We start from the raw sequence: 23427 nt of genomic DNA on the forward strand, positions 1-23427 counted from the left end.
CTTTCCATCAGAGAGAGGGCAAGAGACAGACAGCCCAGAGCAGGGGCGTACGGCGCCTGACACAGCCCTGTGGGTTGTCTCCTGCCGACTGTGGTAGGCAATGTTAATGGGCAATATTGGTGGGAGGTGGATGGTTGGACCAGATGGACAAGAGGTAGAAGCTACTGTGTATGCAACTTGGGCTCCGCATGGAGGTACTAAGTTCAAGGACGTGCCTAGCAAAGAATTTTCTGGTGAGACAAACCACTTCAGACAGTATTGCAGAGGCTGGGCTAACCATCCGTCTTCAGGAAGGGTGGATTTAACCCGTGACAGGTACCGAGCCCAACCATTAGGGGAAGGGGAATTTGGCAAGCAGCCATTGTGCATGCATGGCTTGCTTAGTCTAAAACAGGAAAGGCTGAGATGGGATATGCTCTGTGCATCATAAATACATGCTAGGACAACAGTCTCACCCATACTCCTAGAAGCTCATGTGGATCATAAATACATTGAGACTTAAAATTAGAAAGAAGTTCCTAGCCAGCCACGGTATAAAATCCTGTGACAGCCTGGCAGGCTGGAAGGTGGGCAGAAGCCTAGTTAAGAAACGCGGCTGGCTGGTAGTGACTGCATGGCAGGGGGAGAGAGATTCCTCTTGAGGAATGAGCCATCCACGTCTGAAATTCTGAAATAAAGCCTGCAGTTGTGTCCCCAGGCCGGTCCCCAGAGGGCCAGGTACAGAGCTGAAACCTCGGTGTGTAACATCCTCTTCAGGTGATGTGTGACTCTGCTTCCGTGTCCGCCTGGATCCTTGAGGAGGCAAAGAGGAGGTCACCTCTCTGCCTTTTGGGTTTTTAGGAAACTGTTTCATTTCCTTCACCTCTGTAACCTCCCCGGCCAGGGCTAGCCACAGGGGTTGGGTGAGGCACGGGGAAGGAGCAGGGCTGCTGCCGAGGGCTCTTAGTCACGCGCTGGGTGTGTTGGTTTGTTTTGCCCACGGGCTCAAGACAAAGCCAGCTGGAGGGCCAGGAAGGCATTTCCCTCGGGCTTGGTGTGCTGGGGCTGCCTGGGGAGCTTGGGCAGTTGCTCACTGCGGGGAGCAGAGCCCTTCTGCGAGCCCGTGGCTGCCTCGTCCCCGCTGCGGGACCGGGGTCGCTGCAGACACCTTTGCTCTCCCCTGCGCCACGTTCGCACCCTGCAGCGCGAAGCGTGACGGTGGGCAGCAAGGGCTGCGTTCAGGACAAAGTGGCCAAGCGTGCCCTGTGCCCGGACACGGGCAGCGAGCCCACAGATGAGGGCAGGGCTCCCAGCAGAGCCGCCCCGAGCTGCGAGCCCCGGCGCTGCCCGCAGCCGCCCGGCTCCCCTCGGCTCCTGACGGGGCCCTGCGCGCTGCCCCATCGCCACCTGCCGGCGGGCCGCCATCATGGCGCCACCCCGCCGCCATTTGGCAGCGCCCGCTCCCTCGCGGCCGGGGTGCTCTAGGGGATCTCTTGCCACCTCTTGTCATGGGAAGGGACACCAGGGGGATGTTAAAATGCGTTAACCTATGGCTCAGGCCTGGCCTTGCTGGATAACAACGCAGGAGATGCCCTGAAAAACAAGTCTAAGCTCTGGTTCTTCCTCGCTGCCCGTGAAGACGTGGACAGGGGTGAAAACACCACACCTGGGCACATCTCAGGATAGCTGTATTTGACAGCGGAGCTCTGGAAGGGCTGAAGATACCAATTCCCCCTGTCATCAAACAGATGGGCACAGGCAGAGGAAGCAGCTCTGCTTTTTTTGAGCAATTCTGCACTGTCAATGAGGGTGGCAAGCCCACAGCGTGCAGTGGCTGCTGCAGACCATGCTGTGTCCCAGCCCACAGGGCACTCAGAGGCCCTCACCAGGTCTGGCACCCCCACGCCAGGCTCTGATGGACACTTTCTGCCCCCCCAAATGGTGGCACACCACAACAATGTGATATTCATCCATTCCCAGGAACCATTTTGGGTCAGCAGGCCTCGGGAGTACTAAAAGTAGTGAGCTCTCCGTGTGGTGAAGCTACTTGTATGGCACACGTCCTTGGCTCTGCAAATTGTCCTGATCTCACAGATTTTGGGGGGACTTGTGCTATGTGAGGCAGCAAGCACATAAGACAGGTCCTAGCCACCTGGAAGGCACATGCAGCAAGGCCAAAAACCTCATGTCCCACAGGAGGCCTGTAGGCTTGTACTTTGACCGAGTCAAGCTTAGCTTCAGCGCGAGATGGCTTTGCAAGTGGTACCTTTTCCTGGGCTGTAGCAGTGTCCCAAAGAGGAGTGTTGCACTGGAGCACCCACTGCTTGCTTAATTGAGGCCGCGTATCAGTCTATGAGAATGCTAAGGAAGCTACTTCTCCTCAGTTTAAGCATTTCACATATATATAGATAACATAATGCTTTAGGAGCAAACAAGCAGCCAGCAGGATAAAATTAATGTGCTGACTACAAAGACTGAAGCTGGCTGAAGCAGCTGCTCCTTGGGAGGAAGCAGCTTTTCACAGGCAGCTTTCTCAAGCACAAGCTGGCTGAGAAGCATAGTGGCATGGGTGTGCACAAAAGTCTGGAGTGGGGCAGTGCAGACATCTGGCCCCTCACTATTGCTGGCTACAAGGCTTCCTGCCACAGCACACTGCTTCTGTGGGGCTCACTCAAAGGCTTGCTGCTCCAGGGCTCAAGCAGGACTGGGTTGCTGAGCCTGTTTTCTCACAGGCTGGAAGCAAATTTCAGGATTAAGGCATTCAAGAGTCAGCTTTGACCTTATTAAACTTGTGAGCAAGCACAAGAGGGAAAAGGTACATGAACTCACTTCTTGCCACATCTGGAATACCGCCAGTGCATTTCCTTCTACTCTGCATAACAACCCATGTTGCCTTTTTGCTATTATTTCCTGGGACAGCCCTGCTCCACACACCAACATAAACGGCCAACTTCTGGCTTGAATCTCTCCTGACTGGTTCACTCCATTTCCTTCCATTGCCTTTTCATTCCTCAACCCTGTTCGGGTCTCCCACGCAGCACTGATCTCCCTCCCCACTTCTCTCAACTGCCTTCTCCTCCTGGCATCTCGGGCAGGGCAAACAACAGCGTCCTGCTCTGAGGCCTCTTTCCACAACCGTGTCACCATCCCCTCTGTTTCCCCTTCCAGGACAGGTGAGGGGCTGTGCTGTCATACCACAGGTAGCGTTGGCTGGGGAGCCTGGTATATACACAGAGTCTCCAACAATGTTCCACCTAGCAGCTGGGATGCCCACCCTGCTGCAGGTCCTGCTACTTCTCCGCACAGTGGGCTGCCTCCCAGCTTTGGATATCAGCAGGGAAGGTCTCAGCCTGGTCTTGGTTGATTCCATTCTTCTTGTTTGAACAGGGCTACAATGCCATAAAACGACTGAAGGGGAATTCAGGGGCAAGTGGAAGTTGAAATCACTTTTGCTGCCTAGGCACTTTTGCCTCTCACAGCCCAACAGGCGTCCCAGCTTTAAGAGTTTTATTATTTGAAAGCCACGGAAGATACTTAAAATGTTTTCTTTGCTGGACACATCTAACCATGTGCCACAACCAAGAGCAAGTAGGAGCAGAGCAGGACAGAAGGAACAAAAAGGAACACGGTTTGAGGCCTGAGGTCTGCAGCTTCCCCTCAGCACAGGACAGGAAGGAGGCTAAGTAAGATGTTGCCTTTTTTCCATCTTTCAGATCACTAACAGCTACAAACAAGAGAAAGCACTTTCATTTCCTGAAGGGAACTAGCAATACAATGTGCAGAGTTGGCACATTCATCAACTCACCCCCCACCCACCCTAGAGAACATACAATCTCCCCGAAAAGAAGGCACTGCATAATGCACAACATTCATGCTGCTGCCAGCTGTTCTCATAACAGAGAACAAACACTGAATATCTTCCACTGATTCTAGTATTAAGGCCAAGAAACGCCAGAAGGATACATCCAACACACCGTTGTATCCACTCAGTTTCTGCTGCAATTCCTTGATTTGGCCAGGTCACGTCCTTGACCTTCGGTACATGGTACAGGTCAGGCTCCTCCCTCTAAACAGCTTTTAGCTTTTATGCACAAAAGGCCTGAGTCACTAATCATTCCGTGGCTCTGGAAAATAGCCAGAGAGCAGCAACTCATTTGCACTTTCTTCCCACTCCGAAATTATATGAACTTATTTGCTAATCCACCACGGTAGGTTGCAGGTAGTCATCTTCACGTATACATTTCAAGATTATCCTGACGAACAAGAGGCCGAACCAGTCTTCATGGACCTTACACAATGCCTTGACTAGATACCTCTTCCCTCCCTCAAATGTCAGAAAATTATCAGTGATGAACACCCATGTGGATTAAATCCCTGCCTGCACGGTTGGATCAGAAATCCCATCTCCCCCCTTTCGTCCTTCCTGTTTGAAATACGACTGCCTTCTTACCTGTGCCCCCCATCACTAACCATAAAAAAAATACTTTTAACAAAAGCAAAGAACCAAACTATCTTGCTGTATTTTCTCGATACGCTAAAACACTCCAGATGCACTACAATGCCAGTGGTCTCATCTTCCCTGAGTGCGTAAATCTCAGGTAGAATTATTACAGACCATAAGAGGCCAAGGAAACTGAATACATCTTTCTCTGGAAGCTGCCCTTTCCAGTCAGACACCGAGCATATAGAAGGCATTTCTTACTCCTCCTTTCCACTAGGTTAAAAAGGGAAGGAATGAAAAAAACTGTCCTCATATTCAAGATTTATTTACTCTAAACTCCGCTTTTTCCCATGAAAGAAAGAAAACTAAACTCTGATTATTTCAAGGCTGTAGTCAGCCCCAAAGTAACAGACAACACAAGGACAAAGTTTCTGCAGCTAACTACTAGTTGGGATTTCTCCCCCTGCCTGTAAGAGCTCAACATAGAGTCACTACAGGAGGACCGAAAATGGGGTGGGGGGGGGATAATAATAAACATTGCAATGTTTTTGAAATCAATTCATTCGGAAAAAAAAAAAAAAAAAAAAAAAAAAAAAAGAGGTGGAATGGTATACCTGTTACTTTCACATCTACTAGTTAACACATGGGAAATAGCAAGAGACTAAACACAGAAAGTGGTAGACATGACACAGCTGATCAATTTTAATGTGAATTGCAGGTGTAATGCTGGCAGGTTGAGGTGTACAGCACACAGTACGCTATCTAGAGAACAAAACTACTGAATCTCAGTGTAGTGGAATATACATTTTATTTCTTAAAAAGGAAGGGTACTAACAGAATTTAATACAGTCAAAATTTTACAATTTTAAACAAAAGCTTTTCTTTTTCTTAAAAACCAGTTATGAGCAGAGAGGTGAGAGGATTTAAACTACTCACAAAATCCAAGCTGAAGACTTTGAGAATTCAAATCTGTGGTTTATACATTTAAAAAAGTGTAATAAATGGAAATATAAAATAATATCAACTCTGCAACAGTGAAATGCCCTTTCCTCATTAGACTGCTGTTTAAGCACCTTTATTTTCACCTATCAGCTGCCAGGAGTGCGTAGGTTTATGTACAAAATAAGCAGTTTGGGACAAGAGATTCATATATAAATTAAAATCACTTACGGCAATACAGTTTTACCCAGCCACTACACAATCTTTATTATCTCTTTCATTCCTATAGAATCTTTCAGTCAGAATGATCTCAAATGCACTTTATGGACTGCTTTGAAGAGCAGCTACATTTGTAGGAATTTAGACAACCTCAAGGAGTAAATACCCAAGAGATTAAGCAACTTAACACGCAGTAAAATTAAGATTAATTTATTATCTTTATATAAATACTGTGCACATTTATCATCCCACTGAATGACTGGGACAGATCAGTGTCACGTCCGAAGCCAAATGCAGTATTTCTATCCAAGAGGAAACAGAATTTCAGGCCAAATCTAGCAGGTAGGAGTTCCCTCAGACTATTGAGTTCAAAACTGAATGCCTCTGAAAAAGCTTTACAGGAACAGAATTTTCTGAATAACCTGCATATACGTTTAGCTATTTTATAGCCTAGAAACATGGGTGGGTGGGGGGAAGGAAGATGTCATCATCTCTGCCCACTACAAAAGGTGCTGTAGCTTTGTCATTTATGGAATGCTGCAGAAGCAGCTGACACCAGATAGGAGACTGCTCCAGTGCAGCATTAGAGACGAAGAAGTTATGTTATGGCTGGAGAAGGCATTACCACAGGCTGATCTCCTAGCTGAAGGCCAACGGACCAGTCTCCTCGCCACCTCCTCCACAACCAAGCGTTCATACTTCCTAGCAGACTGCTCACGATTCTCACTCCACTGTTGTTTTTTTCTTTTAACACAAGATAGAACAGGTCATGAAAGCTGATGAAAGTTCCAGCTGTGCAGCACCCAGTGAACATGCACTCAGCAAAACCTCAGGTCATTAATCACTTTCTCTCTCCAAACCAAGACAGGATACCTGTGTCAGCTGTGCACATAATACAACTAATGTATGTAAGATGTAGACCATCTAGGCTACAAATGAGCTCCAGTAACAGTCACTCTCACTGTTTCACTGCAACTTGCTGCAGTCTGAAGGATGGAGACAGAGCTGTTTAAGCCAAAAGAGAAAATACTTTAAAAAAACACTTTACTTTTCCTCAATCACTAAGTGTTATGAGTCACTTAATATTGCCACTTTCCAAATGCTACTCACAAACAACAAAATTAATTGGTCAGCTAATGGGGTGGGAAGAATAGTTATCAGTGTCATCAGTGACTACCATTAAAGAAAGACTGGACGAGAATCAGTTCCCTCAAATTCTCAGTTTCTCTGCTTAAGTAGCTCATTTTTTAAAACATGTTTTTCTCGATAGAAAGAATCACAACTAGACTAGAATTCCACAACATCAATCTTGGTTTTGATTTCTGTAGTTCTCTAGGAAAAAAAAGTAATCCCAAATCAAGCTACATGAAGCATTAACAATATTCAGGTATTACAATGGAAGCACTTATTTATTACTTCATAGAACAGATCAGTTTTAAAAGTGTATTTACATGTTCTAAGTTATACAAAATACAGTATTTCAATAATCATGTTAATCACCATATTTTAGACAACTTCACATAAAAGTGCAAGAGGATGCATCCTTCCATGATCCTGGCCAGTAGCAAGCAGCCACCTGCAGTGTTACAGATGAGAGCTGCTCTTGTGCTCCCTCGGGAAAACAAATCCCAGCATACCTTCTCACTGAGACATAGCTGCAGATCTAAGGAAACATTCAGGCAGGTACACAAGCAAAGTTTGTTGAGACCCACAGACCAAAATCACATGCCTTAATTTACTAGATGTATGTGAAGTACATTTTTTTTTTTTTACAGATGTTGTACAGCAAAGGGCTTCTGCTCATGCCTTAGTTGGGAAAATGAAGTAACAAGGGTTTTGGCTATGTAACAGGCACCCAACTTACATTTAATATGAACAGCCTTATAACTACAACTGACAGTGTGTTAAGGACACAATTCTGCAGCTGACTGCCTGGGCAGAGCTTCACGTTCAAGAACAGATCCTGTGAAATCCACATGGCTCTCTACTGATATCGGGCTCATCCCATGCAGAACTGATACCAGAATTGAGGCCTTAAAATATTGGGGCCTCAGATAGTAACTCCCTCATGACACAGCACTATCAGTTCACATGGGCAGCTCAAGTCCCAGTGCAACAGCACACTTCGCTCAAGCAACAGCAATTTTTTTCATGCCTTTCTGCAGTAACTCTCCTCCCTATCTATATATTCCTTTCACTTTCTTCTGAACTGTGGAAATGAGATCAAGAAAAGGAGATTCCAAAACCTCAGCAAGTACTTCTCTCCTCTATGATGCTAAACTCAGGGGACCCAAATTGCTATAGAATTGTAAACAGCAAGGCTTCCGTTTTAGCAATCTGATTCAGGTCAGTATCTTGCAGTACTCTTATTTTCCTGCTTTCATTCTTTGCTGCACTTGCCAGGTATACTTATGGTTATCTCTATGTGTATCTTCCTCAAATGATTCCGTTTCCCCTGTGGCTGCTTCAATGTTAAGAAGTCTGCATTCCAAAAGGGACTTACTAGGGGACAGTATACTACCAAACTAAAAATAACATTCTGTATGACAAATCTGCATTATCAAAAATTAAAATATAATTTCTCAGTTAGCATTATATTAGCATCTCCACAGAAGCTTAGTTAAGCTTATTCTTTCTACCCTTTTCCTAGTCTTTTGTTGCACGTTTATCCATCTTCACTGTGTTACAGTGGCAGATATACACGTCAGAGTAATTACCTGAAAATCTAGAAAGCTGGCCAGTATCTTGTAGTAATGCAAAGGCATTAATTACTAGCATTAATTATTTTGCTGCTTATGGATTTAGATGCGATTTACTAAAAAAAGATTTATGCATTAAGATTTGCATTTCTCATCTTGTGCTTATTAGCAGAAACAGTAAGGATGAACAAAATCCTATCTGGGTTTTTATAAAGGTCCAAGATGCCTTCACTCTCACTAAAAATGAAGGCATCTGATCACAAGGAAGAAAGCCATGTTATGCTGAAGAGGTTTGCAAGGCTAAGCAGCAATATTGTCTTCTGTGCAAGTCCATTATTTCTACTGTCTTAAAAAAATATATATAGTCCACTATTTCTGCTGTCTTAAAAATATATATATTTCCCCTCCACACACATAAGTAGGCTTTTTTTTTTTTTTTTACAGTATTCCCAAAGCTGTTGCTGTTAGCCTTCCACTATACCTCGCGACTTGAAATAAATTTGGTAAGATTAGTAGCAAACCTGCAGGTAACACTGGAAGTGATTTCTACAGCTATGATACCTTGGGCTTTCAAAAAGCACAGCAGGTAAGTGGAAAATTGTCCAGAATTACAGAAAGTGTTACCCAAAAAACCTGCAAAAAGCCATACAACGTTCTTAAAAAAATAACAAGCATTCCTTCTCCCAGCACAAGCTTATAATACATTTTTTTTTTCCACCCAGTCCACGCAGGAGTGAGGAAACAGATTTCAGATTGTCTGAACACCAAAACTCTATGAATGAACAAGTGACAGGATCAGTTTACCAACATTACACCTGCAATCTGACGTACATCCATCTGATCCCAGCACACAATGCTCCAGAGTAAAGCAAAGATATCCATAACTCCAGTGCTTGCTACAACTTCATGTTCACCACAATGGAATAAAGCTTTTTTTTCCCCCCCAGTAGGAGTTAACGAGATCTTTGTTACTAGCTTCAGTAGGAGCAGATTGTGGCAACAGGTAAAAGATTTAACTCTTTGGGAATTTTTAAGTACAAAAATGCATTATTACAAGGAAATCTAACTGTGTAGATTAGAAGACTGTGTATGAAAACAATACTGCATCAAGTGTATTCATCACTTATTCATAGTCAATTTCTTCTGTAAAATAAGACAACACATTGCCAACATCTCATCAATGGTTTATGAATTTTGAAAGCTAGTGCTGTGCAATGGCTGCTTGGTATGAATGTACACGTGTGAAAACTGCTCCCTTTAATGGCAATCCCTGCAGTGATGCCAAAAGGTGCATTCCCTTTATTCCCTCCCCTTGGAGATGGTCCCTTTGATGGATGGAATGGGGTACACTGGCATCAGGCACACTTGCAGCCTCAGAGCACGTCCCAAGGTTAGAGAACTTCAGACTAACGGTGCCAATTCAGCATCTTTTAACACAAACTGAGCTAAAAGAATATTGGTCTTACGATCACTGTGAGAAATGCATCCCAGTTATCACTTACAAACAGGATAGCCATCCTAGTCAAAGAAACATGATTATTAGATAATAATTCTGAAAGGAGCAGCATGCTCTGAAGCAGTAAGCTTGACTTCCTGAGACTGCAAAAACTGAGAAAGGAAATCAGCACTGCACATTATTATTATTATTTTTTTTTGTCTGGAAATACCTACGCTCCTTTTGTAGTTACTATCTTCTCATCTACCATTGAAGATCCTTCTTAAAAAAATCTCCCACTATAGGAGTTAAACCACACACTGAAGTGTTATTTTCCAGTTTTGCAACTTGTAGAGACAATCACAGAATGTGCAGATTTGTACTGTTCTACAGGGAAGTACAATAATTTGCTAACAGTCTTCTGTGAAAGAAAAAAAACATCTAATGAACATCCACTGGTGGTTTCCATTGTATAAACTTTTGATACAACAGGAAAAAAACAATAGAATTGCACATACTACTCTCACCAAATATTTTGCTGTTAAAATAGCATAGTATACCGCAAAGCCAAATCCCGTATACAATATATGTGTTTAAAAGATGTTCCTAAAGCAGTAAGACAGCAAGACCCAACTGAAGGACTAGCAACTCCTTGCCCAGTTACAATATACCTTAACTTTGATTTAAGCAGGAAGCATGACTTTTAAGAATAGCCAAAGCCAACTGAAAATTTAGAAGTGATAAATGGAAAAAGAGTTGCTATATTTACATGCTGTCAGTATTTTTAAAAAAGATTCATGGCATGGCCTTTACCACCAAAATAAAAAAAAAAAAAAGGTACTACCAGAAGTATCAGTTCAAATTTGCAATATTTGCTACAGGTAGTTATATATGCTGACATTTCAGCAACATGGAGTTAACTATTCACCTGTCTGAGGATGATACCCAAAGATCACCTCAGAACTTTAGAATTGCAAGTTATGACTGTACACTTAATATAATTTTGTAACTAACAAAAAAGTTAAAAATACTTTCTTGACGTCAGAACATGGTCCATTAAAAATAATAAGTCAGTAAGTACATTTAACGTAGATGCCTTTTACAAAGGTTATACCTTCAAAAAACTAGTTATGAATTCTGGATTTTGATTTTTTTTTTTTTTTCAAATGAAGTTCACAACATTATTTGCTGTTTTCCATCTTTTTCTCATTGCCTTTCTGCTCTGAAAAGAAGGGTGGAATCTCTTGGGTAAATGCTAATTCAGAATACTTGTTCAATTCGATAGTGTCAAGCTTTGCTGGTAACTAGCTGTGCCTCAGTAACTTGGGCACTTGTGCTTCTGAAAGCTTTTAGGATTCTTCTTCATGAGATGTATTCTGTTTATCGATCTCCAGGCATAAATACACTGTACTTTCACTCCCATCTTACAAGCTTCATCTTAGCTACGAGCAGGGCCCCATACCATCCCAGAAATGCAAAGTTATTGCTCTTAACCTTCCTAGATATAAATGTAGGTTGTTGTTAGGCTGATGAAGCTCTTAGAAAGGAACCTCCACCTACTTTCTCCATCTTCTACACACAGCAAACATCCCCATCAGCTGCTCAAGCTTTCGTCTACTCCTGCACACCAGCACAAGGGCCCTGATACTTCAGCTGGGCATTGTAACGCTGTGAAATCAGTGGCTGTTTTGGATTTATCAAACAGATGAAGTACTCTTTCACCATTGCACTTCTCATGTAGTCAGGAGACGGAAAACTGTAGCATGGCAGCTAATAGCCACTGTTTTGCTGGAGCTAATACTCATTTGGTAGTCTCAGACTGCCAAAAGACATGGGGATCAGCAGCTCAGACTAGCACCTTTTCCGTGATTGCTAAATCATTACAGAGAAATAGATTTTCTTTTAGCAAGAGACTATTAAAGAAATTGAGCCTTGAAAAAAGGGAAAGGCGGGTTACAGCAGTGTTTTTACTGTTACACAGGTCATTAGATATAGGTTAATTACCCCTCTTTGTATGGCACACTGGGGTGCTTTCTGGATTGTTTCAGTACATCTGCTGTATTTTTCTGCACTGGAAGTCTTACACATCACAGACTGCTGTTTTCTTGGTGTCTTTGATTCTGCACTCACAGTACTCCACAAGATGCTACGCTGTACCAGAAGTGAGCTGCAGTATTAGGTACAACTTACTCTACTGCAGAGGAAAAAAAAAAAAAAAAAAAAAGTCTTAAAATATAGCAGTTCTTAATATATACAGACACTTCCATTTAAAACTCTCTATTTTCTTCCACTCAAGTGCCAAAACAGAGTCACTATTCACATAGGCTGTCAACAGACTTTGAGACATGAACTTTGAGCATCTTGACAAAACCCCAGTAAGCTAGCTTATTGTTGTAGTTCATAGTTACAGTGAGAAAGACAGATAAGAAAGCCATATACAGAATTAAAGAGACTTTGCACTTTTCATCATGCCCAGCCCTGGGTAGTTCGGATGGGGTACTTGCAGGAAAGCAGGCAGGCAGGGTCATCGTCAGTTGTTTGTGTTGGGACACCTCATAGATTTCACTGCTCACTCTGAAGACTGGCGATTCATGTGTGCTTTTTAGTTTCTTTGTTTTTAAAAGTCTTTAAAGTTGCATCACTCGGAATCAGATAAGTCACTTTAAACAAAGCAAAGTGTTAAGTGTGACAATTTATTTATAACATACTTCCCACCATCACCACCACACACCACCCTGTGAAAGAAAAACCCCTGCTGAAAGGGTGACAATTTTTCATACGTTTCAAAGAAATTAGACCAACGCTGCATGAAGAGCCACTCTGGTCAAATTAGAACATAACAGAGGGGGAGACAGATCAAAGCATACATTTACTTTAAGTGTTCTGGATTAGCCTGCTTCTCCACTTCTTAAAGAAGTCAACACACAATTGGTCTAAATTCATAACAATTTCCCCATTATGTTTAAAAGACAAGCTAGGCAAAAAGTCTTTAGAACCAAAAAACAACCCTCTTTTTTTTTCTTAGTATTCTTTTCAGATTTCAAGAAGGGAACTGGAAAACTACCCTCAACATCTTCTACCCCATGTTTACTCCCTAATGCAAGCATCAGCCCAGGAAGCATAGCCTAAAAGTTCTGACATAGCCACTATCTTAAATCTTAAGATAGCTTTCCTTATTAAGAGGACTTCTAGACAAATACTTCTTTTTAAGGCTTCTGGTTCTTGCAGTTGGAGGTCATGGAGAAGGTCCCACCATCACACAACATATTTTTCTTTTAACACCACATACTGTTGAAGCAGCGCTTGGTGCTGAGAATGGATTACTTCCAAGAGGGCAAGTCTTGTATGCTAATTTTGTAACAAGAAGCATGCTGGAGAGAGTACCAGCAGGCATGGAGAGTCCAGATATGTTGCTACACAGGAGATAGTGAGGTAAATTGTTCCTGTTTAGAGTGGGCGTAGCTTGTTCCATAGTGTATTCATGAGGCAAAGGACCGAAACAACAAAAAAACAAAAGCCTTTGTACAACAGGTAAGGTGCAGTAAAGTAACAGTGGCTGGTTTCTGTTTCTTATGCTTTGGAAAAAGATGGTTTAGTCCCTTTTTTAATTTAAAAAGGTACTAGCAATTCCTTAACAGATAGGCCTCAAGGTTCACACCAATGAGCCAGACCTCTTTTTCTAAATGGCATCATCTCTGTTACTCCTCAGCCAGGATGCACATGCTGCTTCATCAGCAGTTCAAGAATGAAGTCCCTCTTCAGGGGAAAAAGAAGGGGTGATGTAGGAACACAGCCTAAAACCTACAGCAAATTATTTTGTCCATATCTGTCAAGTGAGAGATGCCCTACTGTTCTCTATCCTAGGTTTCTGGAATTTATCAAGAATTAGAACCTACAAAGAGGTTTGAGCAGTATTTTATCAACACTGCACTAACTCTGGTCTACATAACACATTCATTACGGTAGAGATATCTCAATTTCCACAAGAGATCAAATATTTCCCTGTCCTAAAGACTCCTCCATCCCTCTTCAACAGGGACGGAGTTCTACACAACAGGTGCTTTCTAGTGCCTCTAAATGGGAGAGGAAACAATTTCATGATGCTGCCCAGCAACATCTATTTGTATCTTAAAATTATATTTTACAATTTGACTGGGGAGAGGGGCACACAGGTAGAAAAGAGCAGGAGGTGTTTTTTTTCTGATTAAAAAAAAAAAAAAAAGAAAAAAAAAAAAAAAGAAGCAAGGACCAGAATCCCTTAGGCTCTTTCTCCATTTAAAAAAAGGAGATTAGAACAGAAAGCAAAAGCCCTGTCCCGTCAGGAGGGATCCACATATATTCCTCCAGACAGGTGAATCTGTTCTCTTGTACGACATCAGAAAGTGCTCTATCAGTGTTAAAAAAAAAAAAAAAAAAAAGTTGTAACTATGGACACTAAGATTTTGGGCAACATGATCAGGAAAGGGCCTGAACAAGTTGTGCCAACAGATTTTTTTTTTTTTTTTTTTTGTATATAAGCAAAATGGCAAAGCCTCCAAAACTTTATTTGAGTCTCTACAGAAAGCAGAGAAGTCTAAGAGGCTAAAACAAGGAGCCCTAACAATGAAAAGGGGTGTGCTTACAAGGGTCCGTATCTGGTCTCGTATTTAGAAACAATGTTCTTGCATCGCCCCACTTCCTTGCGCAGCTCTGCAACCTCCGTCCTCAGGGCTGTATTTTCTTTCTCAAGAAAGGCTGCACGGATTGTTATTTGATTCTCCTTTAATCGCCGAGCATCACGGGAACGCTTTGCTGCCACATTGTTCTTCTTTCGCCTTGTCCAGTATTTTTCATCCTGTAACAAAAATAAAAAAAGGAAAAAGATGCCAACCTGACATTTTATATCAGTTATAAAACCTGACATTACGTATCAGTTTATGTAAGATTTCATCCCCACACAAGTCTTGCTTTAAGACAAACAAAATTAACTCTTAGAACTAGGGAGATTAAGACTTGGCTACTGAGCTGTCCAACTGAAACGCACCCTTTACTTAGTTTCAATTCATGAATGAGCTTCCATGCAAAGCATATCCTGTTGTCTGGGCTGCTTACAGCTGGATCACGCATAATGCTGGTCAGATACATACACTGGCCTTCAAAAGTGCAGCTGATGAGTTTGCGACTTGATAGTTCTTCTAACTCCTGTGTACAGCACTTTAAGTTGCTCCTGCCCAGTAATTATCTCACGATATTAAGCCAGCAAAACAGCAAGAACAGCAGCTGACTTGCCAGTTCTATTCTTGGCAATGCTTCTGTCCGATCAGGTAGGTATAGCACATTACCTTTGTATGTCAAAGTGTTTGGTCAAAGAGTGAAAAACTTTGATCAAGCCCTAGAGAAGTCTGCAGTAATAAATCTGTTACCTTTTGCTCATCTGGGACAAAAACCTTCTTTGCTTTTTTAATCATCGGTTGTGGTTTCAGGTCCTCTTCAGTGAACTTGTGCTTGCGAGGATTGAAGAGCTCACCACCAGGCACACTGGACAGCACTAAATCAGCAGGGTCAGGGTTAAAATTCACCTCAACTTCTACACAGTCAGGATCAATGGGGCTGGGTGTATTTCGCTCATTCTGCAGTGGGGATTCTGGCAAAAACAGGAGAAGTTACAACACGTTCAGCAGGGTGAAGAGAATTAACTCAGAAACCAAGTTGGGCATCTACTATTTGCTAGTATGTAGTGGCATTTAGTAGTATTATTACTCAGTATTTCTCTAACAGGTGCTCTCTTACAGAGAGAAATTACACGGTCCACGTAAGAATAAGCTCCAGGAACATTTGCCAGACTAACAGACATGAGTAGACAGATGTGGGACAAGATCTAAGACTTCCTCAGCATGCTTTGTGTACTTGAGCACACATTAACATTGCTGTGGCAAGCTTTAAGTAAGAAATTTGTATCAGCCCGAGTTTAGTGCCTTAGAAAACATCATGGAAACAAGCTCGCCCAAAACCTGCAGTCCCTCGGACCTTCAAAGGTCAGATAACTGCATTTCTAAAGGACTAAACAAAAGTAGGTTTGCTAAAAATGCCATAGTATGCTATTTCCTTGCCGCATGGAAACAGAAACATCCCCAACAAGTTGCCTGACACAGCATTCATATGAACTTTATCATATTTATATATCACTTACAAACTTCGTAAATGTGAACTGCAATTGTCAGTGCAATTTGAAGTAGGGATCAATGAATAAGTCTTTTCATACACCACCTGGAAAAAACCCACACCTTACGTCTTACTGAAGGAGTACCACAGTTTGCTCTTCTCACAGGTTCTGAAGAAGGGGCCCTCAGCAAAATGCTTTCTGTAAACCCTGCTCATGAAGTAGCACTGTGCACATTTACAGGCTATGATGTTTAAACTTCGGGTCTGGAGCAAACTGAGCCGTTAAATTCTTTAATAGGAAAGATCTCCATACTGCTCACGAAAAGTAGAAGTTTCCTAGTACCATTTAAGTACATAGTTTTGTTTCTCCCTTCCCTCTTCAAAGCAACACAGAACACCAAACTGCATCATTAACAAACCTTTTCCAAAAGTCAGTTCTCCTGTTTCACAGGCTAGCAAAGAACTGCTTTGTTATTTTTTCTAAGCATTGTTATTTGAAATACATTGTTAGCACAAGTTTACCCAAGCAAACCAAGCCAAAGCAGTACAAATGACCTGTCACAAACTCTCAACTCTGTTACAACATAACCTGAGCAACTACATTCACCACAGACCCAGCTTCCCACCAAATGAGCAACACCAAAAAAAGTAAATTCCTTATGCTGGCATTCCAGTTCTTCTGATTTCAAAAAGAGAATGAGACTGCAGAATCACAGACACTAATTCACTTTTCCAGGAGGGAGACTGAGGAAGAAGAGAGGCAGCATCTTCATGAATTGACAGACGGACTGAGCTCTAAATTGAGCACATTTTGAGCTACATAACCTGCTACAGCTAACACCGATGGGTTAGCACATCTCCTCTTTGATCCAATGAGGTACCTTTCGACAGCAGAACAACAAATATCCCTCAAAGCCCCACATTATTCCATCTACCTGTGCTGGAGGCTGCTTCAGATTGCTGGTAAACTGCAGTGGAAGAGGATGATGCAGGAGAACCAGTGGAAGCACTGGCAGACTCCTTTCCTTCCAGCTCAGCCACAGGCAAGAGTGGATTCTGGTTCAAATCCAGGTGAGTAGGGCTGGAAGGAATTCCGTTCTCCAGGAGGAACTCATCCAGATCCATGTACTCCAGGTGGAAAGACTCTCCATCATAAGGAATAGTTTTGTCCCAAATGGGCGGCATAAGGGAAGCCGAGACTGCCATAGTGCTGGCAGCTGCTGCCTCATCTTCCTCAAGCTTTATCTTCTTCTCTTTATCTGAAAGATACAAGTAGGTCACTGTACAAGCTGCAACACAGGACAGACCCAAGGTTTAAGAGTCAAACAAAAATCCCAGGAAAGGAAATTCAGTAAACTGTGGGTCACGAGGCAGAAATAATCTGAAAATGCAGATGTTGAAAGGCAACATTCCTTTCTGCTCAGTATGCAGCGCTCTGGCTCCCTGCGATGGCTGGACCACAGATATTTGAGTAGCCTTACAGATTGATTATCATTGCTGTGATAACTTACCCAAGTGTGATATAACGCTGCATCTAGCTTATTATTCACTAGTCACTGCAAAATAGCTTTTGTTTTTAGAAACAGACTTGTCCTGGAAGATGGGGAAGTGAATGTCTGTAAGTAGGATTACAGTGGAAGCCATTAAGAGGACTCCGAGGAAGCAGAACAGTTTATTCTATACACAAGAGAAAGAAGATGCAGAAGAATAATTTAGATACAAAAAAGAGCAAAATATGGATTTTCAAATTACATTTGAAAATTAGTTCAAATGCCCACAGCACAGCAGAGACCCGGACCACTATTGTTCAGGATTTTAGATGCATTTCTTTCCCAAATGACTCAGCATGTCCACACAAAGTAATAGCTCCAAATGCTGTTCGCTATAGATAGCTCAGAGTACACACAATTTTTACTCTTTGGGGAGATGTCTAATAAGGCATACTCCCACACCCCACCCCCAAGCCACAAAAGACTGATGAAATTCTCCATTTACTATGCTACAGGGCACAAAACACAGAAAAATGGCTGTTTCTACGTTCCCCATAGCTACTGAATCTTAACAATCGTCTGGGACAGCCTCCAAGCAGAAAACTCAAGTTATAGAATAATTACATAATTTAAGAGACAAAAATAAGCTGGCAAAAAAAAAAAAAATCCAAGTCGTTTTCCTGATCCAGTTCTCCGTGTAGCCATGCAGTTCTACCAGCACTGCAAGGAGGCACTGCAGCAGCAGCGCCAGGGCTGGGACTACTCGAGCCAGCACTGCCATCAAAAGGAGTGGCCACCAGTTGCACCCACAGCAGCTGGGAATGGTGCCTTATCCCAGAAATGGACAGCTATCCGGTTTGAGGGATCAAGGGCTGCAGGGATGCACAGCGGACCAGTTGGGATCTCCAGTTTTCCTGACAAAACGCATAATCCTTTGGCAATAGGGCAGCGTATTGCAGCCAGCCTAGACCAAAGGAGTATTCTACTTTATTGGGGGTGGGAGAGAGGTGAAACTCTGCTCTAAATCAGAAAATCCTATTTATATAAAACCTGTTCTGATGGAATTGGCATTCCCTCTGCTGTTGCCTTAGCTGGTATAGAACTGAAACTGAAAGAGCTTTTTATGGCTTAAAGAACAGCACTGCCACACAAAGTAAATTATCATGTTAATCTACCATACTCTGAACATTTTATACAATAGAAGATTCATAAATTAAACTAAAGCATCTGAGAAAATACTTACCAGCCACAGGCTTGAGACTAACAGCAAGTGCCTAAAGAGCACGTTAAATTCAGACCAGCAGCTTCTGGATCTGAGCTCTGTTAACATCATGTCCTTGCAGCTGTGGGTCTTCCCCCTTGTAATTCCACACTGCTGCCTCCCAACTTTTATCTCCCAAAGCCTATCCCTGCCATAAACCTCTTTTTATTAACCCTCCTACCTTTTGCTTGTGCACAGCAAATGTGTAGGTTAACGGTCACAATCCAAATCAACTAAATGCTTCTAAATAGCTTCTACTTGAAGCTAGCAAGGAAATGGTGTCTGCTCTGCTTCACGCACAAAGATGATGTCACTTACTAGTGAAGCACACCCCACCAGATCACAATAGCCATTTTACATCAAGCTTCTCATTCTGGGATTGTGCATTTCCATAAGGTTTGCATACTGCCCAGCAAAACAACTGAGATTTGCACTGGGGATTGTGGACAGTATCCTAATAAGGGCATCACCAAAAGAAATGCAAGTGACAGTAACTTCTTTGTAAATCACTTTATTTTTTAATCAACGTGATAAACAACTTGTGAATGTTGAGTCAAAATGTCAACTAAAAAAAAAATCGCTGCTTAGTCTTAAAAACAACAGTACTCCATTATAAACTATGCAAGTTTTAATACAAGCCAGCAGTGCTTTTGTTTTGCAACATCTCTGTTTGAGGCATTGCATTAGAAAAGAAACTTTTGGTAATTAGTAGACACAACATAAAGCTGGTAAGTGTTTTTCGGAAGATGGATGCCCATAGACTATACCGCTGGCACGTGTGGCTCTTAGATCTTTCGGCACGTTTTAGATGTGCACCATCATCCTGCTGTACTTCAGTACCCTGAAAAAAAACCCTGTGGTCCTTCCAACTTCCTCCTGCTCTTGTCCCTAGCTCACACCAAATTAGACCCTTTCTTCACATGAGACCATCATTTTTTCCCCCCTTTTGCTACACATTGAGAACTGGGCAAATACCAGGTCCCCAGTGCTGTCTTTGTTTAGTTGTGCTGACTCTCTCTCCCCCCTCACTTCTAACAGCAATATCTGAAACAAAATTAAAATAGCAGCTGTTAGCAGGTGTATCAAGTGCCCATGTATTTCAAACACAACACACAAAAAGATAAAACTGTCACATCATCTTTTTTACAGTAACATTTTCCCACTGGCTTTCTTTCAATTCATTTAATTTTTATTTCTGCTGCACACCATCCTGCTGGATACACAATATCTAATGAAACACTAATTAACTTCTTGCATCTTGAGGGGGAAGTCCCCACCTGCCCCAGCGCAGGGACCTGAAACATTAATTCTCTGAAGATATTTATAGGGTAAACAGGTATTACCTGACAGCAGAGCTGCAGTATCCTAAGAGGCTCCATTTGCAGTGATTCAAGGTCACCCTGGTAAATCTGGACTGTAGTTCTACAGCTGGTAGCTCATGTCCAATTTAGCCCCCTCATTCTGCTACCGTGACCTATTAACTAGCCCATATGTCTGCTGTTAAAAGAGAGGTTACTAGTTTATGTGAAGTCATTTCAGCAACGAAAACTGAAGGTTTCAAACGGTTGGAAATGCTGGTATTTTGGCCAAAAGCAGCAACCTGCAAAGAGCTTTTTTTTCTACATCCTCGATTCTCCTCAAGGAAAGGCATGGCGTTTTGGCCACTACTATCAAGTGCCACCCAGCCACAAACAATACACAAGCTTTTTTGACAAACTTCCCCTTCCTCGACAATATATCGTCAAATTATCCTGCAAACACTGTACAGACTAAGGCTGCTGCTTCCATAGACCTTCAGCCCCATTTGTGACAGTGCAACAAGCTGGGTTATAGGGTCACGTATTCCTGATGCCCATTATGTGACGGTTGTTGAGGCACTCCTGCCACAGCAGCAGGCAACTGGTGATTAAGGCATCCTTTGGACTGGAGAGCATGCAGCAGCTCGTTATTAACAGGAAAGATCTACACTCCTGCTCCAGAGCATTAATTTCTTCCCTTACCCCACAGATTTTTGTTTTTATTGTTATTACTTTTATTTAACTCGTGCACTACACATGAGAACAATCTGCAGCAAGCACTGTCAGATATACTCAGTGCATGGCAGAGTATTCAAGACGATGGCATTCATTTGGAACTGGATGCCCTCCTCTGTTGCTCAGAAGGATTAGAAAGCCTGCTTGCTTACTGGGTAGTCAAATTACCCAAGGCAGTTGGAAAACCCATAGGTAGCTTGTGCAGACTATAAATGGACACAACTGCAGCTAGTTGATACCGTTTCTCTCAAAATAATATAGAAAAATTGGATTTTGTCAACAGGCATGTCAGGTAAGTGGCACAGGGCCCTTTCTCAGAAAGCCTGCTGAAAACACACCGCTTTTAAGCAAATCATTAAGCCTTTAAAATGTATTGCAAAGGAGCAAAAACCACAAGGAGGATCCTCTGAAGTCAGTAATCCCAGTTTTATTTACAAGGCTCTTATAAAATTAAGAGTGTCTTCCTGCTAACACAGGTGTCTCCCCCTAAGTCTTGCAAATACACAAACAAGAAAAGCACCAAGAGATCAAAAAAACAGAAGGCAATGAGTCTTAAGCGTGAAATGTTATAGTACAAGCTGGACTTAAAGAAGTCCCCAGAGAAGTTTTAAGAATGAGCACAGTCTGAACTTCACCACAGCGTGAATGGAAAGGGGTAATCAAAATGCAACAGACCCACTAGCGAACTTGAGAGAGTCACGCTGTGCACCTCCCCAAGCTGGAATGGGGTCATCTGGTAAAAGGAAAAGTATCGGATGTTTCTAACTTCAAAACAATGCAAGACATGAAACTTGTGTTAACATTTTACACCTGCATACACTAGATGACATGATGCTGGACAAGTCCCCCTGTCCCAGCCAGCTACCGCCGCAGCTTCCAGACACTAACTTCAGATATTCCTGCTAGCGCTGTCACCTCTGAAAAGGACTGGGTGAAGCCAATAACCTCGGCACCCCCATAATATTGTAGATTCAAGGTTCTGTGCACTGCAGCATCCCATGCCATAGCAACAGGGCCAAGCCTTTACCAGCTGCTGACTATATATATATATATATATATATATGTATATATTAGGCAGAAATGAGAAAAATATTTGATGGAGCCAGAAGATGAGCACGTTTACATGGTGCTGGGTAATGTTAGGCATACAGTCAATGGATCTTGGTTGGGATCCTGACTAGGAAAGATCTCACCAACCTTGCTGGCGCTAGGGTCTGTGCTGGATGTGATGTGCTGAGGCTCCCCCAAACTACTGCCAGCCCTAAAACTCCTCACTGCAAGGCCTCATTTTTACGAGACGCCAGCACGCTGGGCCTGACAGCCACGGAGACAGCCCCGACCCCCCCTCGGGACCGAAACGAGGCTCGGAAAGGCCCCGCCGCTGCCGGGCGAGAAACCACACGGCACCGAGACACGCAGGGCAGCCCCCGGGCCCCGCGGCCGGCACTTCCACGGCGGCCGCCCCGGTACCGGCGGGGCCCGCCCCTGAGGCGCGGGGCGGGAAGGGAAGGGAAGGGGGGGGGGGAACCGGGAGGGGGAGGAGGAGGAGGAGGAGGAGGAGGAGGAGGGGAAGGGGGGCGCCGCGCGCTCCCGCCGCCCCCGCGCGCTCACCCAGGCGCGCGTCCCGCGGCGGGTTCTCCATCAGCTTCTTCAGCACCAGCGGGAAGGCCCCGGGCAGGCCCCGCTGCTCCTGCCGCCCGCCGGCCCCCGCGCTGCCCCCGGCTGCCGTGGGCTCCGCTCCCCCCCCAGCCGCCGCCGCAGCCGCCGCCGCCGCCTCCTGGTGCGGGGCGCGGCCGGGCATACTCCCCGTGAGGCGGCGGGCGCCTGCCGGGCTGCCAACGGCTGCCAACGGTCGCCAACGGTCGCGGCGCGCGGCGGCTCCCCGGGCCCCGACGACGAGCGCCGAGCGCCGAGCCGGAGCGGAGACGGCGCGCGAGCCGCGCACTGCGCACGCGCGCCGCCCGCCTGCTTCAATATTCATGAGCGCCGCCGCCTCGCCCCGCCGGGATTGGTCCCCCGGCGGCAGGCCCCGCCCACCCCGCCCCTCCGAGGCCGGCGCGGGCACGCGCCCCCCGCCCGCCGGGGCACGTGCGAGGGCAGGCTCCGCGCGGCTCATTTGCATGCGGGGCCCCGCCCCTCGCACCGCCTCCCGGGGCGCTGCGTCACCGCCAGCTGCTCCTCGGGGAGGGGGGGGGGAGCGGGGCGGGGGGTGCGCGCGTGGGAGGGGAGCGCCGGGGCCGGTGGCGCATGCGCAGAAGCGATCGTGCCCCCCCTGAGGAGACCGTTAACGGCCGGGGGCTGAGGGGAGGGAGGCGGCGGCTCCTCAGCGCTCCCGTCAGCGGCTCTGGGGGCCCTGTCACGGCAGCCGCCCCGCTGCTCCCGGCCGGGGTTTAATCTCCCGCTGCCCTACATAGCGGTGAGAGGCGAGGAGGGGCCGGGCGGGCTCCCAGCTCTCGTGATCCGCCGGTTCTCCTCAGCACCTCAGCGCTGGGCGTTCAGCCCCCCCCCCCCGCCCCAGCCGCGCTGGGATTTAAGCTGCACACACGCAGTACATTTGGCCGAGTCCAGCCCCGAGAGTGCAGGCAGATGCAGAGGAGCTCCTGCAGAAGGAACGAGCTGACAGAAGTGGCTGGCACCGCAGCTGCAAGGCTTCTCCCGGCGGCAGCCGCTGCCTCTTGCCGCAGCAGGGCTGGCCACAGCAAGCCTGCTGCAGAGCGGTGCGTGAGGCCAGAGGAAAGGGTGCGCAGCCTCCCTCTGAAAGCCCAGCAGGGCCACGCATGCCAAGGCAGG

General features: G+C 44.8%; 1 protein-coding gene and 1 long non-coding RNA gene across 2 annotated transcripts; one reads left to right on the forward strand and one right to left on the reverse strand.

The window, feature by feature from the left end:
* Positions 1–9136, forward strand: LOC311217646. Its single transcript, XR_014619054.1, has 3 exons — positions 1–93; positions 8722–8863; positions 9000–9136. It is a non-coding gene; the product is annotated as an uncharacterized lncRNA (long non-coding RNA).
* On the reverse strand, positions 5210–22461 carry TEF (TEF transcription factor, PAR bZIP family member). The gene is made up of 5 exons (XM_084299870.1): positions 22249–22461; positions 16789–17112; positions 15115–15335; positions 14335–14546; positions 5210–12372 (listed from the first exon to the last, which is right to left on the reverse strand). Exons 1-5 carry the CDS (start codon positions 22436–22438, stop codon positions 12351–12353), a joined length of 969 nt encoding a protein of 322 aa, XP_084155996.1. The 5' UTR covers positions 22439–22461; the 3' UTR covers positions 5210–12350.
* Between the last annotated feature and the right edge of the window lie 966 nt (positions 22462–23427).

The sequence above is a fragment of the Netta rufina genome (assembly GCF_964035555.1).
Source record: "Netta rufina genome assembly, chromosome: 1".
Lineage (NCBI taxonomy): Eukaryota > Metazoa > Chordata > Aves > Anseriformes > Anatidae > Netta > Netta rufina.